This window comes from Phalaenopsis equestris, unplaced genomic scaffold (assembly GCF_001263595.1).
Source record: "Phalaenopsis equestris unplaced genomic scaffold, ASM126359v1 Scaffold001102, whole genome shotgun sequence".
Classification (NCBI taxonomy): Eukaryota; Viridiplantae; Streptophyta; class Magnoliopsida; order Asparagales; family Orchidaceae; genus Phalaenopsis; species Phalaenopsis equestris.
The window spans coordinates 48,638-63,808 of NW_018165541.1; the positions used below are offsets into that span (position 1 = coordinate 48,638).

Here is a 15,171-nt window from a genome sequence, read left to right on the forward strand (position 1 = left end):
ACCTCATTCCTTATCCCTTTTAAATAGTTCATAATAATAACCTAACCCTCCAAGTATAAATTTGCGTAAACCCTAAACTGGTTATCATAACTATAGGATTAATGATTATTAAAACCAGGTTAGCCGCATTCAAATTATCTGATAACCTCTAGTAATTTAGGCTCTGATACCTGGCCCTAAATCAATTCTATCCCAATAGTTAGGCTCTGATAACCATTGGGATAGAAACTATGAGATTTACCTGTCAAAAGGCTTATATAAATTATCATATAATTCATCTATTTCTATGCTAAAAATTCTTTCTATTTTTAAAATTAATTTTTTATGATTTAAATATGGATTTTTATGAATAAATTGTCTTAATTTTTTATATATAATTTTAACCTTTTTATCTAAATTATTTCTTAATATTTTCAAAATTTCATCACTTTTTGTTATCTCTATTATTTTTTTAATTATACTTGTTTCTATAGGTTCCAATCTAATTCTTTCTCTAACAATTTGTTCTGGTAAACTTAAGGCCATTAAAATTCAAATTTTTTACCTTTTAAATTTTTTTCATAAAACCATGACTAATCTATTATATTTGTAACTAAATTTTTTTACTTTATCTATTTTTTCTTCTTCACTTGATGAACTATTTTTAATTTCTTCTAATTTATTAAGATAATTTTCAAAATAATATTTTCCTATGATTTCTGTTCCTTCTTTATTACATACAATAAAATATAAAATTGCAAATAGAAAAAAATTATGTAGGATTAATAATAAAAGATAGTTTGGAAAGTAATTGTTCATACAGTAAAGTTTACAAATAATAATAGAAGATAGTTTGGAATCAATTAGACAACAAAGAATGTCACAAATACATGTAGGATTAATTATGATTGGAATTAAAAGTTTGTGTAGAAAAAATTTAGGGACAAAAACTCTAATTGTGTATTAGATAGTAGATGGAGTGATTTAGCAAAATAAATAATATGATCATTTGAAATAGATATGAATGATAACAGAACCGTTGTTTATTTTGTTCCAAACTTTATTATGGATTTATTATGGATACTAAAGAATGTAAGAATGTGTTCAACACTTAAGAATATGTATTAAAACTAAAGGTTATAATATATTTCCTGGATCTTTAAATCTAAGAATAACAACAGGTTTATAGGAAGAATGTAGTAACATTGCAATGTTAAATTTAGATTAAATAATGAAGAATTAGAATTAATGCTAGCTAGCCAAGGTATTAGAGCGATAACTGACAAAAAATTGAGTTCAGAAATATATGCAAACACTGAATAGAGTATTAATACTTTTATAGAAAAGCCTATACTAATATCAAATGAAGGTACATCTTATGAAAATCAAGATGAAACATTTAGTATGAGATTTTTAGATTATCAACATAGACAAACTAGAAATGAATCTGAGGATGATTTTGATTCTATACAATCAGAATTGGAAGATAAAAGATCAAATTAAAAATGGAAGAGATTGATTTTAGTCAAATAAAAACAAACGAATAGTTATAAGATTATGTATTTGATATGAAAACATATTACTCTGAATTGCAAAAAAAGATATGATTTTGAATTAGCATATGAAAATAAATTTAATTCTAATTTTGATTGGAGGACTATAGATTCTAAATTTATTATAGAAGAGATCAAGGTAAACTAGCAGATGGAAATGAAACAAGTAGTAGCAGGTCCATCTAATGTAGATAGAAATAAAAGTCCTAGGTTTGATCCATTTCCACCTTCAGGAGAAGAGAATGAGCCTGGAAGACCATATAGATAAGGATCATCTAGAAAAGATTATAATGAAGATAATAATTATAGTTATAGAGGAAATATAGAACCGATAGAAAAAATAAATTTAATACGAGCCCATAGAAATTGAACTATTTTAACAATTAATCTTATTAACTCCCAAATGTGGGAATCTGTAATTTATACATGGGAATTTGATGCAGTAAGAGCGTGGGCTAATAGTGATAAATGAGGAGTAGGAGATGTGTTTGCATTCCTTGATACTTTATTAGGAGAAACAACTGCTAATATACTTAATGAAACTAAAGTTATGAAAACAGGTGAAATGGAAGCCTTAAGACGATTAGGAGATAATCCTTATAATTTTACAAAATTCATTAGAACATTAATTTTAGGATTTGATCCAAGTAGACAAAATTAAACATTCAAGATACAACTTTCAAAAATTTAGAACAATTAAGTATAGCAGATTGGTCTCAAATAAATAAATTTGTAAAATTATATATTGCCTATGCTTGTAGAGCAGAAAAAAATCTTTGATGAATAAATAACAAATAGGTTTTTAGTTAAATTTTATGAAGAATTAGGAAAAGAAATATATAAAAAATGAAAAATTACTTATGAAAATTTATCATAAGGAATGGGAATAAGACTTAGAATGGTATTTACTTTTAACATCTTACAAGAAAAATGTTAAGAATATAAAATTAAAAAATAAGTAAAAAACGATCTTATAAATTTGGTAAAAATATATACACTACTTAAGATTTTTCAGAAAAAAATTATAAAAAGAAAAATGTTCTTAGAGTATCTAATAGAACATCGTTTAAAAAAGATAAAAATGTTAAAAAACCCAACAATAAAAAATGTCATTGTTATATTTGTGGATATCCAGATCATTTAGCAAATAGTTGTAATAAAAGAAATTATAATATATTATTTCAAGGATTAGAAGATGTAGTGTATATCGTCAAATGAATCAAATTATACTATTTATAGTATATCAGATGAAGAAATTGGTTATGATTATAAAAATTTTGAATATGTAATGGAAGAATTAATAAAAACTGTTGATAGATGGAATTCAGAAAAATAAAGCTAAAAATAACAATTAGTAGTTATGCGGTAGCTATGTAATCTGATCATCATATAGTTATCTGTTGAAAAATAATTATTATAGTTAGATCATTCTGATCATTATATTTTAGCAATGTAATCAGTAGTAAGACTAGGAAATTTACTGCTCATAAAATTTTTCTTGCAGGAATGAAGCAAATTATGCAATATAATATGATTCATTTTGGTTATTTTTCTTTACCTAGTAGACATGGAACTTACTTACAATTTAGGTCTAAAGTACAACCAGAAAACCCTTAAAATTATTTTCAAACAACTCTTCTTGATAATTTATGGTGTAATAAAAGTAATACTTCTGCTATGATCCATATCTTAAATTGTTTAACTATAACATTTGCAGGAATAAATGAAAAAATAGAATTTATTCAAAATGAAAATAGAAGATTACAGGATGATAAGAATTTAGAAAAAATTCCATTAATTCCAAAAACTCTTGCAAATCTACAAAAGGTAGTAATAACAAATCAAGAAATGAAAATTTAACAACTAGAAAAAGATTTAAAAGAAGAAAAAGTAAAATATTTAAATTAAGAACAAGAATATAATAATTTGTTAGAAGATAATGAATATTTCTCAGAAACCATTTTAGACATTTCAAAAGTTAATTTAGAAAAACAATTACAATATTTATATATACCAGAAATGTCGGAAATTGTTAAAAATAAAATTTTTAAAACTATAAAAAGTAATAGAAAAGATGATATGATTCAATGCCTAAAGGAAATATTTATTTCATATGGATCAAATGAAAATGTACAAGACCTCTCTTATGTAGCTCAGAGATTTATAAACGAAAGTAATTGTTCATGTACATTTTGCAAAAAAATTTTCATATAGTAAATATATCACTTCATTTAGCTTATTGTAAAACATTTCAAAAATGGAAAGTACAAGATTTATTAAATTATGAGCTATTGGCAAAGGTTATTAACAAAGAAAAATAATTAGAAAATCAGATATCTTCCTTTCATCATCCAGAAAGAAAAAGAATACTGAGAAACGTATTTCAAGATGAGCAGACTTCATCAGTTACTCTATTATTCAAATTAGTTGGTCTATACTTTGAAAATTTGATGGATAATTTAAAGCATATTATAGAAATATATAAAACTCCAAGATTCTACAAAGTTTGACAGAAAAATGAAGAAATCTTTGAAAGAATTGGTCCATCAACTGTAGAAGGTACTTTATCTCATTACAGAATTTATCAAATTACAAGTCTTCTTAAAAGATTCTCGAAACCAGTACTTATCAATGAAATAGTATATCAAGATAAAAAAATGATTATTTATCTTCATGAAAGTTCTATTAAAATGAAGATGTTCAAATTCAAGTTTTAGCATCATGAATATAATTTGCTGGAGCATATTAAAACCTCAATCCATACTATGTCAAGAAATTGGATTCTATTTTACTATTTATGAAAGACTCTTTTGAAGAAAATGAAGAATTTGGAGAAATATATGGACAACATTGGCTAGACACTGTTGATGATATTGGAGTTTCTAATACAATGCAGCCAAAATAGTGAATATATACTTTTCAGTTTTCAGAAAGCATCTACTTTTTCTAGAAAGAAATCTACTTTTAGTACAATATTATTATTCTAAAACCATGGGTTTAAGTGGTTTTTCATCCCTGGTTTTGATACTATTTTACTTCTAGTACAATTATTAAAGTTACTGATCTAAAACCACTGGTTTAGGTGGTTTTCCACCCCACCAATGGTTTTACGGTCTTATATGTACTATAAATAAGAGGAGAGATCTCTCATCCATCATCCCTTATCACTAACCCTTATCCCTTATCACTTACACACATCCCTCTCTCTCCACTAAAACTTCTCATCCCTCTCATCCTTCTCTTTAGTAATAGCAAACAAGTTAAGAAGTCTGTAATAAGAGTGTAAGTTTTTATTTATCTCAATAAATATTTAGTAATCTTTCTTTTATTATGTTGTGTGAGTAGTCTTTTAGTTCCTCCCCGTATGGGAGAAATCTGTTAATTTTCTTCATGGATATATAATTCTTTATAAAAATGTAAACCTTTATTCTCGGAGTACGGATAAAGTTTATGTGCATGAAAAATAAACTAATAACCTCTATGACCACCGTCTTTGGGGTTTTAGAATGATGAAGGTGATGTTGTAAGTCCCGCTCTATGCTTGTGTGGCGCTTTAGGACATGCTGTGTGTCATCATTCTTAAACCTGAGGAAGATTTTAGTGGTATATGTTATTTTTACTTCATCTTATGTCATAAATGGAGTCAGAAAAAGGGAACATGTTTAAATTTGAAAATTAAAGTGTTATTATTCATGAAAGATTTCAGATATGCTTATCTCGAGGGGAAGATCTCTTTATCTACTGATTAAACATTTTTATAAAATATTTTGTTTAATAATTTAGAGATTTCTTTAAATATTTAATATATAAAAGTTTTTATTTTTTGTTATAAAAATTTAAAATGACTTTAAGATTACTGGAAGAATTAATAAGAAGGATAAAAATTTTACTTATAAATGCCAATATAATTCAAGAATTAACAGACATAACTGGTAGAGACGATATTCTACAAACACCAAGAAAAAATTTAAATGAAAAAATTGAAGAAGTTTTTAAGAATTTAAAAGATATATTATTAAAGACCCATATAGAAACTATAGTGATATATTAAAAAACTTAGATAAAATTCTTAGAAAAGAAATAGATAATTTATATGAGTCTTTTGACGGGTAGATCTCATGTTAAAAACTGAAACCCGCATACCCCTTTTTAGTATCAGAGCCTAACTATTTAAAATTAATTTTAAGAATGGAATTAGGATTAAAATTGTTTTAAATAGGCACGGAAGAGTGGTGGGTTAGGACATTAGACAGATTTAGAAAAACTATTTCGTATCTAAATATACCATTCATTAAGATGGAATCTTGTAATCATCTTTTCGAGTTACGAAAAGGTAGTATGACAAGAGAATTATTCACTGTACCTATTATCCAGACCGAAATCATAGATATAGTTGTCAATTATGCCTTAAAGAAATGTCATTTATGTTTAAAGAAACATCATAATCTTAATCATAGAGATTTCATAAAACCAAAAGAATATAGAGATGTACCTAAAAAATTAGAAAAAATAGAACTTGAACTAGAAAAAATAAAACTTAATATTGAAAAAATACTTTTTAGATCAGAAAAAATAGAAGAGAAAGATAAAGAAAATAAAAAGAAAATAAAAAAAATGAAAGTTAAAATAAAAAAAGATAAAATCAACTATAAAAAAGAAAAAATCAATAAAAGAATTTAACTCAGAAAAAGAAGAAAGTACTAAGAAGAAAGAATAAGTAAAATCTTCAAGTAAGAAATCATGATCTGAAAAAAGAAAGTACTAAAAAAGAATCAAGTTCTGAAAAAGAAGAAAACACTAAAAAAGAATCAAATACAGAAATAGAAGAAAATATTGATCCAGAAGATATAGAAGAACATAATGAAATAAATAAAATAGATTTCACCAAACAAAAACTGTATCAACAGATACTTATCCATTTTATCCAACTTCTTTAATAACAGCTATACTAATTTTAGAAGATAAATCTCAAATAATTGTTGAAACAATAATAGATAGTGGAAGTACAAAATTTATTATAATAAAAAATTTATTACCTCATAGTTTTAAAAATTATCATCCCACAAATACAACTTTATATTTGGTAGGAGATCAAACTTTAGAATTTAATAAATGTTTAATGAAACAAAAACTGTATCAACAGATACTTATCCATTTTATCCAACTTCTTTAATAACAGTAAATGCTATACTAATTTTAGAAGATAAATCTCAAATAATTATTGAAGCAATAATAGATAGTAAAAGTACAACATCTGTAATAACAAAAAAATTATTACCTCATAGTTTTAAAAATTATCATCCCACAAATACAACTTTATATTTGGTAGGAGATCAAACTTTAGAATTTAATAAATGTTTAATGAATAATCAGATCCAATTTTTTCTTTGTCATGACACTGTGGATGTATCAAAAAAATATAATTTACCAAAGATATTATTTCATAAAGCTAAAAATAAAGAATTTATTTTAGGACTTAAGTTCATGTTAAACTTAGATGGACAAATAAATATGGCAAAAAAAATACTTAACTATTAGTAAAAGATCCTCAATCAGAACTACTAATAAACATAATAGTTACTCTATGAAGTGTGGTAAAGAAAAAATTTACTCTGATTTGAACCCTGAAGTTTCTGAATGCCTAAACTGCTGTTGTAAACAAGATAAAATATTTACTTATCAAATACCTAAATCACTGGAAAAAAATATTTCAATTAGCTGAAGAAATTCAAATAATAGGAGAAAATCCTTTAAAATATTGGAAAAGAAATTAAGAATTAGCCAATATACAAATTATAAATAAAGACTTAGTTATAAGAATAAAAGAAATAGAATATAGTCCTTTAGATAAAGAGGAATTCAAAATTCAAATAAAATAATTAAAAAAATTAGGATTAATTAGAGCTTCTAAATCAAAACATAGATCAGCTGCATTTATGGTAAGAAATCATGCAGAGATTTTAAGAGGAAATGCTAGAATGGTTATAAATTATGGAAGACTAAATGATAGTACCAAAGTATTCAAATAATAGGAGAAAATCCTTTAAAATATTGGAAAAGAAATTAAGAATTAGCCAATATACAAATTATAAATAAAGACTTAGTTATAAGAATAAAAGAAATAGAATATAGTCCTTTAGATAAAGAGGAATTCAAAATTCAAATAAAATAATTAAAAAAATTAGGATTAATTAGAGCTTCTAAATCAAAACATAGATCAGCTGCATTTATGGTAAGAAATCATGCAGAGATTTTAAGAGGAAATGCTAGAATGGTTATAAATTATGGAAGACTAAATGATAGTACCAAAGTTGATGGATACAAAATACCTGATAAAGATATGTTAATAAATTTAATACTAGATAAAAAATACTTTAGCAAGTCTGATTATAAATCAAGATTTTGACAAATAAAATTAGATAAAGAATCAATAAAATATAATGCATATACAACACCCTTAGGACATTATGAATAGATAATTATGCCTTTCAGATTAAAAAAATGTCCCAAGTATATTTCAATTAAAAATGGATAATATATTCAAGCATAATGTCCTTGAAATATATTTCATAGCCATTATATTTTAGTAATGTAACTTGTAGTCAAAAGAGGATGTTTATTACCCATAAAAATTTTCTTGCAGGAATGGAGCAATAGTTAAATTCAATCATCTTTCTTTGCCTAGCAGACAAGGAACTAATTTGCAATTCAAACCGAAAGTTCATATAAGAAAACCTCTAAATAATTTTCAAACAACTTTGCTAGATAATCTGTGCTGCAATTAAAGCGATTTAACTTTTAATGATTAATACATTAATACAAATTTTGCAAAATGAAAAACCACAAATCATAAACCAGGAAGAAAGAATTCAACAACTAGAGGAACTAAAAGAAGAAAAAGAAAAGTATTCAAAATTACAAAAGGAATATAATAATTTATTAGAAGATAATGAATATTTTGTAGAGACAATTATGGATATCTCAAAAAATAATTTAGAAAAAAAATTACAATACTTATATATACAAAAAATGCCTGAAGCTATCATATCAAAATATTTTAAAACAATAAAAATTGATAATAAAAAGAATATGATAGAATGTTTTAAAGATATTATTTTAACATATGGAACTAATGAATCTATGCCCGGAATATCATATGCATCTCATAAATTAATAATTGAAAATTCTTTTTCTTGTAATTTTTGTAAGAAAGAGTTTCTTGTAATAACTATTTCCTTAGAACTAGCATATTGTAGGAAATTCTTAAATTGGGAATTAAAAGATTTATTAAATTATGGTTTATTATCAAAATTAATTATCAACAGAGAAGATTTAGAAATTCAAATATCAACAATCCATCATACTGAGCCGAAGGGGATTATATTGCATATATTTCAAGAAGATACTTAATCACTAGCTTTGCTTTTCAGATATGTTCCTCCTTATTATGAAAACTTAACAGATGAATCTAAACATATAGTGGAGATCATAAAAACTCCAAGGAATTACAGGGCATGGCAAAGAGATCAAGAATTTCATGAAATCATCGACCTAGATATTGCGACAGAGTCATTGGTTCATTTTAGAATCTATCAAGTCATCAGTCTATATAAAGGATATTCTAATCCTTTCGGTTCCCTTATGATACATCAGGACAAAGATATGACAATTTTTCTTAATGAGAAGATGATTAAAGGAAAAATATTCAGATTTAAATTTTATCATCATGAGTATAATTTGCTGGAGCACATCAAAGCCATCAATCCATATACTATCAAGAGGACGAAAGATTTTATTACAATCTTTGAAATGTTAACCCCCATACCTAGCCAAGATAGTGATGAAGAACTTGAACAACAATGACTTTAAAGACTTGATGATATTGCTATCTATAATCTAGAAAATGCCATGGAGCCATAAAAATGCAAGTGGAGAAAAAAGTTAAATTTTTACTATTTAATTTTTATCGGGACCAGGAAATCTACTTTTTACCAGAAAGGAAATCAACTTTTACTCAAAATATATTTTTTATAGAAATGATGGAAGGCATCTACTTTTGGAAGTATTATCCAACTTTTTCAAAAAGCATTATTAATGGTGATCCACTTTTTCATCATGAATGACCAAAATTTTCAAAGTTACTATTCAAGTTACTATTCCAAAACCATGTGCTTATGTGGTTTTCTATCAATAGGTTATGGTTGTGCTTAGTTTATAAATAAGGGGAGTGAGAGCTCTCATCTATCATCCCTTATCCCTTATCCCTTATCACTTACACACATCCTTCTCTCTCCACTAAAAACTCTCACCCCTCTCTTTAGTAATAACAAGTAAGTCAAGAAGTTTGTAACAAGAGTCTGTAAGTTTTTATTTATTTCAATAAATATTTAGTAATCTTTCTTTTATTATGTTGTGTGAGTAGTCTTTTAGTTTTTCCCGTAGGGGAGAAATCTGTTAATTTTCTTCATGAATATATATATTCTTCATTCAAACATAAACCTTTGTTCTCGGAGTACGGATACAGTTTATGTGCACGAGAAATATACTAATAACCACTTGTTTTTGAATTTTATATTCTTTACATTTGTCTTGTAAGATGTTAAAAGTAAATACCATTCTAGGTCCTATTCCTATTCCTTTTGGTAAATTTTCATAAGTAATTTTCCATTTTTCATATATTTTTTTTTCTAATTCTCCATGAAATTTAATTAAAAACCTATTTTTTATTTCTTCATCAAAGAATTTTCCTGCTCTACTAGCATAGACAATATATAATTTTACAAATTTATCTATTTGAGACAAATCTGCAATACTTAATTGTTCTAAATGTCTGTAAGCTGTATCTTTAATGTTTGCATTTTGTCTACTTGGATCAAATCGTAAAATTAATGTTCTAATGAATTTTGTAAAATTATAAGGATTATCTCCTAATTGTCTTAAGGCTTCTATTTCACCTGCTTTCCTAATTTTAGCTTCATTAAATATATTAGCAGCTGTTTCTCTTAATAAAGTTTCAAGGAATGCAAACATATCTCCTACTCCTCCTTTATTGTTATTAGCCCAAGCTTTTACTGCATCAAATTCCCATGTAGAAATTACAGATTCCCATATTTGGGGGTTATTAAGATTAATTGTTAAAATAGTTCCATTTGTGTGGGCTAGTATTAAATTTATTTTTTCTAGCGGTTCTATATTTCTTTTATAACTATAATTATTATTCTCATTATAATCTTCTTTAGATGTTCCTTGTCTATATGGTCTTTCAGGCCCATTCTCTTCTCCTGAAGTGGAACTGGATCAAACCTAGGTCTTTTATTTCTATCTACATTAGATGGTCCTGCTACTACTCCTCCCATTTCCATCTGTTGAATTACCTGGATTTCTTCTATAATAAATTTAGAATCTATAGTCCTCCAATCAAAATTAGAATTAAATTTATTTTCATATGCTACTAATGGTTTTAAGTAATGGTTTCTAAAATAAATAGTAGCTATGAGGTTACAAGGAGAATCTACATAAGAAATCAATGAGGTTATTATACCAAAATCAACGAGGTTATTAAATGTATAGCTTCCATAGTAAACCTGCCCGACATAAATCCAAATTGATTAGGAGAAATCTTTGCAATACGTCTTAGCCTATGATCAATTACCCTGCCATAATTTTAAATTATGACACATCAAATTAATTCTTCTATAATTTGCACATTCTTTTGCATCCCTTTTATTCTTAAAAATGGGGACCAAAATACTCTTCATCCACTCCTCAGGCATCTTTTTAGTTTTTAAAATAATATTAAAGAGTTTAGTAAGCCAAGAAACCCCCAAATCTCCTAAACATTTCCATATTTCAATTGGGATATCATCAGGTCCTATAGATCTTTCACTCTTGGTTTTCTTTAAAACCTTATCAACTTCTTTTTTATTAATGTGACGGTAAAAATGAAACGTTTTATTATTATTAACGATATTAAAATCACTAAGGTTGAAACTTTTTCGTTTTAATTTTTGCTACAAATTTAATCATTGGATTGATTTTGATGATTGATTTAACTCAAATTGTATACAATCTGATTTTTAATAAGTTCATAGATTTCAACAAATTGTAGATTTTTTTCTTTTGTAGATCTCAATTAATTTTTTGTTGAAGGCTATTAAATTTTCATCAAAGTTGATTCTGCTCTATATTGTTTGTTTTCATTTTAAGCAATGAGTAGTTCTTAAAAATGAGTTATTGTGTCCTATGAAGTTGTGTTGCATGTTTGCTAATATTACATTCTCCTCTTTACCCTTTTGTACTCTTTTATTTCTTAATGCAAGGCTAACTCTATTAGGTTTTGTTCATGATACTGCGAACGTGAGAATGCCTGGAACAAAGTTTTTCTTTTTTTTTTTTTTTGCTTGTTAATCTTATTGTTGAGAGTATGGTTAAAGTGGAGGAATGCATCGAGCCTATTGTGTGATAGAAAAGTAGCGCTTAGACTTAAAGGAAAGTTTTATAAGATGGTGAGACCAACGATGTTTTATGATGCGAAAGATTGGCCTTTAAAAGAGAAGTGTAAAAAGGAGTTAAGTGTTGCTGAGATATGAATGCTTAGATGGATAAGAGTAGATTGACACTTGGAGACAAAATGTGAAACGAATGTATTCGTGAAAGAGTTGGTGTAGCTGCAGTGACAAATAAGATTAGAGAGTCATCATAGATGGTTTTGTCACATTAAATGTCGATAACATACCTATTCGGTTAGGAAAGTAGTGCTTTAGATTTGACTTATGCTAAAGAAGGTAGAAGTAGACCTAAAAAGACATGGGCATTTTGTATAAAAAATGATCTTAATTTATTAGAACTAAATAAAAATATGACACTCAATAGGAAACAATGGACAAGAAGGATTCATGTAGCCGACCTCACTTAGTGGGATAAAGGCTTGTTGCTGTTGTTGTTATTGTTGAGAGTATATTTATCTGCATTAGATGGAATGTGGAGTTGCAGGCACATCAGGATAAGATAGAGTAGGTCAAGGAGTATAAATTTGTATTCGATGATTTGAAGTGGGATAATATGAAGCTTAAGGACATAAACTGGGGTATTAATGCACTTGAAATCGTCATTATTCTGTTTAGGACATAAACTGGGGTAGGATCATTATTATTCCCCAAGTTCTAGCTGTTTTGTTGCTTTTGGTGTAATGACGATGATTCAATAATTTCTTAGGTTTGTATTTCTCATGTGTTTCAACTAGCCGCCTCCATTTTTATCTATGATTGGATAACATTTTGAATTTCCTATAAACCATAAAAATTGTATGCTATGATAATACTTGATTGTATTTAGGTGCTGTTTGGTTTGGTGCATTACGTAACGCACTTTATGCTGTTTGGTTTGAGGTCATATGGAATCGTTGCGTTTTGGATTGCATTGACTTCCTGTTCTGGTGTCTTCTTGAATGTCACCAAATCTACTAAGTACATAACTCCAATCAGATTGTTCTTTGAAATGCAGTGCATTAAATCAAAAAAAGCATGAGACAAATCACTATATATTTGATGGTCATTTTGAGAAGTTGGACAGCCCCGAAAACCATGTATTTGGCAATGTTTTTAGAGAGCTTTAATCCTGACATCCTTAAAAGCATACTGCTACCAATGACCGATGATTTTCGCCAACCTTGTAATAAATTTGGGGCTGCTTTTATTTGTTTACTATTCCTGTTTCTGTCAGTAAATTGTAAGTTTCTTCTTTTTTTGTTTTTTTGAAATATTTTAGGGGCATTTGTGAGTTGAGAATTTGTAGTAAGAGTTTGCATTTGTGAGATTAATGTTTTAAGACAAATTGTTTGCATTTGTGAGTGTTTATAGTGAATCTAATAATGGAATGTTTTTGCGTTCTGTTTCAATGTTGCAGGTTGCTTTCAGAACAAAAGTTTTCCATCCAAATATTAACAGCAATGGTAGTATTTGCTTAGACATCCTCAAGGAACAATGGAGTCCTGCGTTAACAATTTCCAAGGTTAAAATCTTCAATGTTTTGAATTTTTTTCGCAATTTGTTTAGAGCACGTAGTTCCTCCCTTTATTTTTTTAACGAGTAGCTGCCTCCACAAAAAACTTCATGTTGAAACTGGTTTTGCTGAAGCATCCATGGAATTTCATTTGGTGTCAAATTGACTGCTGGTTGGGTGACATGGTACATAGTAGAATGGTTCACTATGTGAGGACGTCGAACCTAACTTTCTTTTCAAACTCTATTTTGAAATATATAACGGCTCATTTCACATAACGCTATCTTCTTCATTCCTACCTGAAAGTATGGGTCATTTTAAATTCTCTATCCCATCTCATTTAATCATGCAATGTCAGCCTCCTTTTTTTTCCCAGTAGTCAAGTTTGATGTGATTGTTGACTAATAAAATGCTTTTTCTTTTGGTGCATTTAAATACATTCCACCCAACTTTTATGTAACACCTAAATTTCACTTTTTTACATTTCTACCACCAAAATCTTTCATATCACCTCAAAAGTTCCACCAACTTTTAAAAGCGAAATATACCTTTTCATGTATATGTTCGGTGTTATATGCATAAAAATTGAAGTTTTGGTTTTATATATGCAGCAAATACATAGGAATTGGCTGGTATGTATGTAAGTCTTCCTTTTCATTTTCCAACACCACAACTCCGGTATTAAGCACTTGAAGATGCCAATGCATGGCAATTGTGGCATTCATTTTTAATAGCACCCCTAATCTGGTCACTTCCTCAAGTATGGATAAATTTCATATACATGTTCATTAGCAAATTCAAAGGATTTTACCTTTTTTTTTTGTTTAGGTTCTACTCTCAATCTGCTCCCTGTTGACGGACCCGAACCCAGATGATCCATTGGTTCCTGAGATAGCACATATGTATAAAACGGACAGGACCAAGTATGAGACCACGGCAAGGAGCTGGACGCAGAAGTATGCCATGGGCTAAGGCGAGGACGGATAAATCCTGATTTCCTTCTTGTTGCACTATCCTGGGCGGTATCTATTGATATTTTATGTGTAAGAATGTAAAACTTTTGAAGGAAATCCCCAATTGACTCTCCAGGAAGGAATGAAGATGAAAAACAACTTCTCTACAAGCGTAGCATTTTATTCTGCTTTTGTGTGTAAATTATGACACTGAGGTACTACCTTGGATGATTTTCTTTTGTTAAAAAAAGAAGGGGATTTTCTATTGGCTCTAGATAATTATTTCCCGTGGTTATGGCCATAAGAATTTCAACCTAACCTATGAAATTCTCCCATGTCCGTCTTTGGATTGAAGGTAAAGGAAGCTGGCGCAAACCGTAGATTTCTCATTTTTTTTTCCTTCAATAATGCTTCTTCTTTGGTGCACAAAATTATCTTATTTTAAAAATATTTAGCTTGTATATAACAACAGAGCGTGAAAACATTTAAGTGGAAATAATATATATATATATATATAAGGCACTTGCAGTTTTTATGTTATTTTATTTTATTGAGGACATTTGAGGTACTTTAAACCTTGAACCTAGAATCTTTTCGTTATCATAGGATGGCTTGCATATAGGTGTGTATTTTAATTTTAGTTATTTTGTTCCAAAGAAAGATCTGCAAGACTGAAAGAAAAGAAT

General features: G+C 27.7%; 1 protein-coding gene across 1 annotated transcript in view; it reads left to right on the top strand.

Annotated features, from left to right (window-relative positions):
- LOC110033159 (ubiquitin-conjugating enzyme E2-17 kDa-like) overlaps positions 1 to 14,767 on the top strand; it is a 37,005-nt gene extending 22,238 nt beyond the window's left edge. Inside the window, exons 4-5 of the mRNA XM_020737050.1 lie at positions 13,437 to 13,541; positions 14,361 to 14,767. Coding sequence (XP_020592709.1) covers positions 13,437 to 13,541; positions 14,361 to 14,504 — 249 coding nt within the window. The 3' untranslated portion in view covers positions 14,505 to 14,767. The remainder of the gene's footprint in view (positions 1 to 13,436; positions 13,542 to 14,360) is intronic.
- Positions 14,768 to 15,171: the final 404 nt, after the last annotated feature.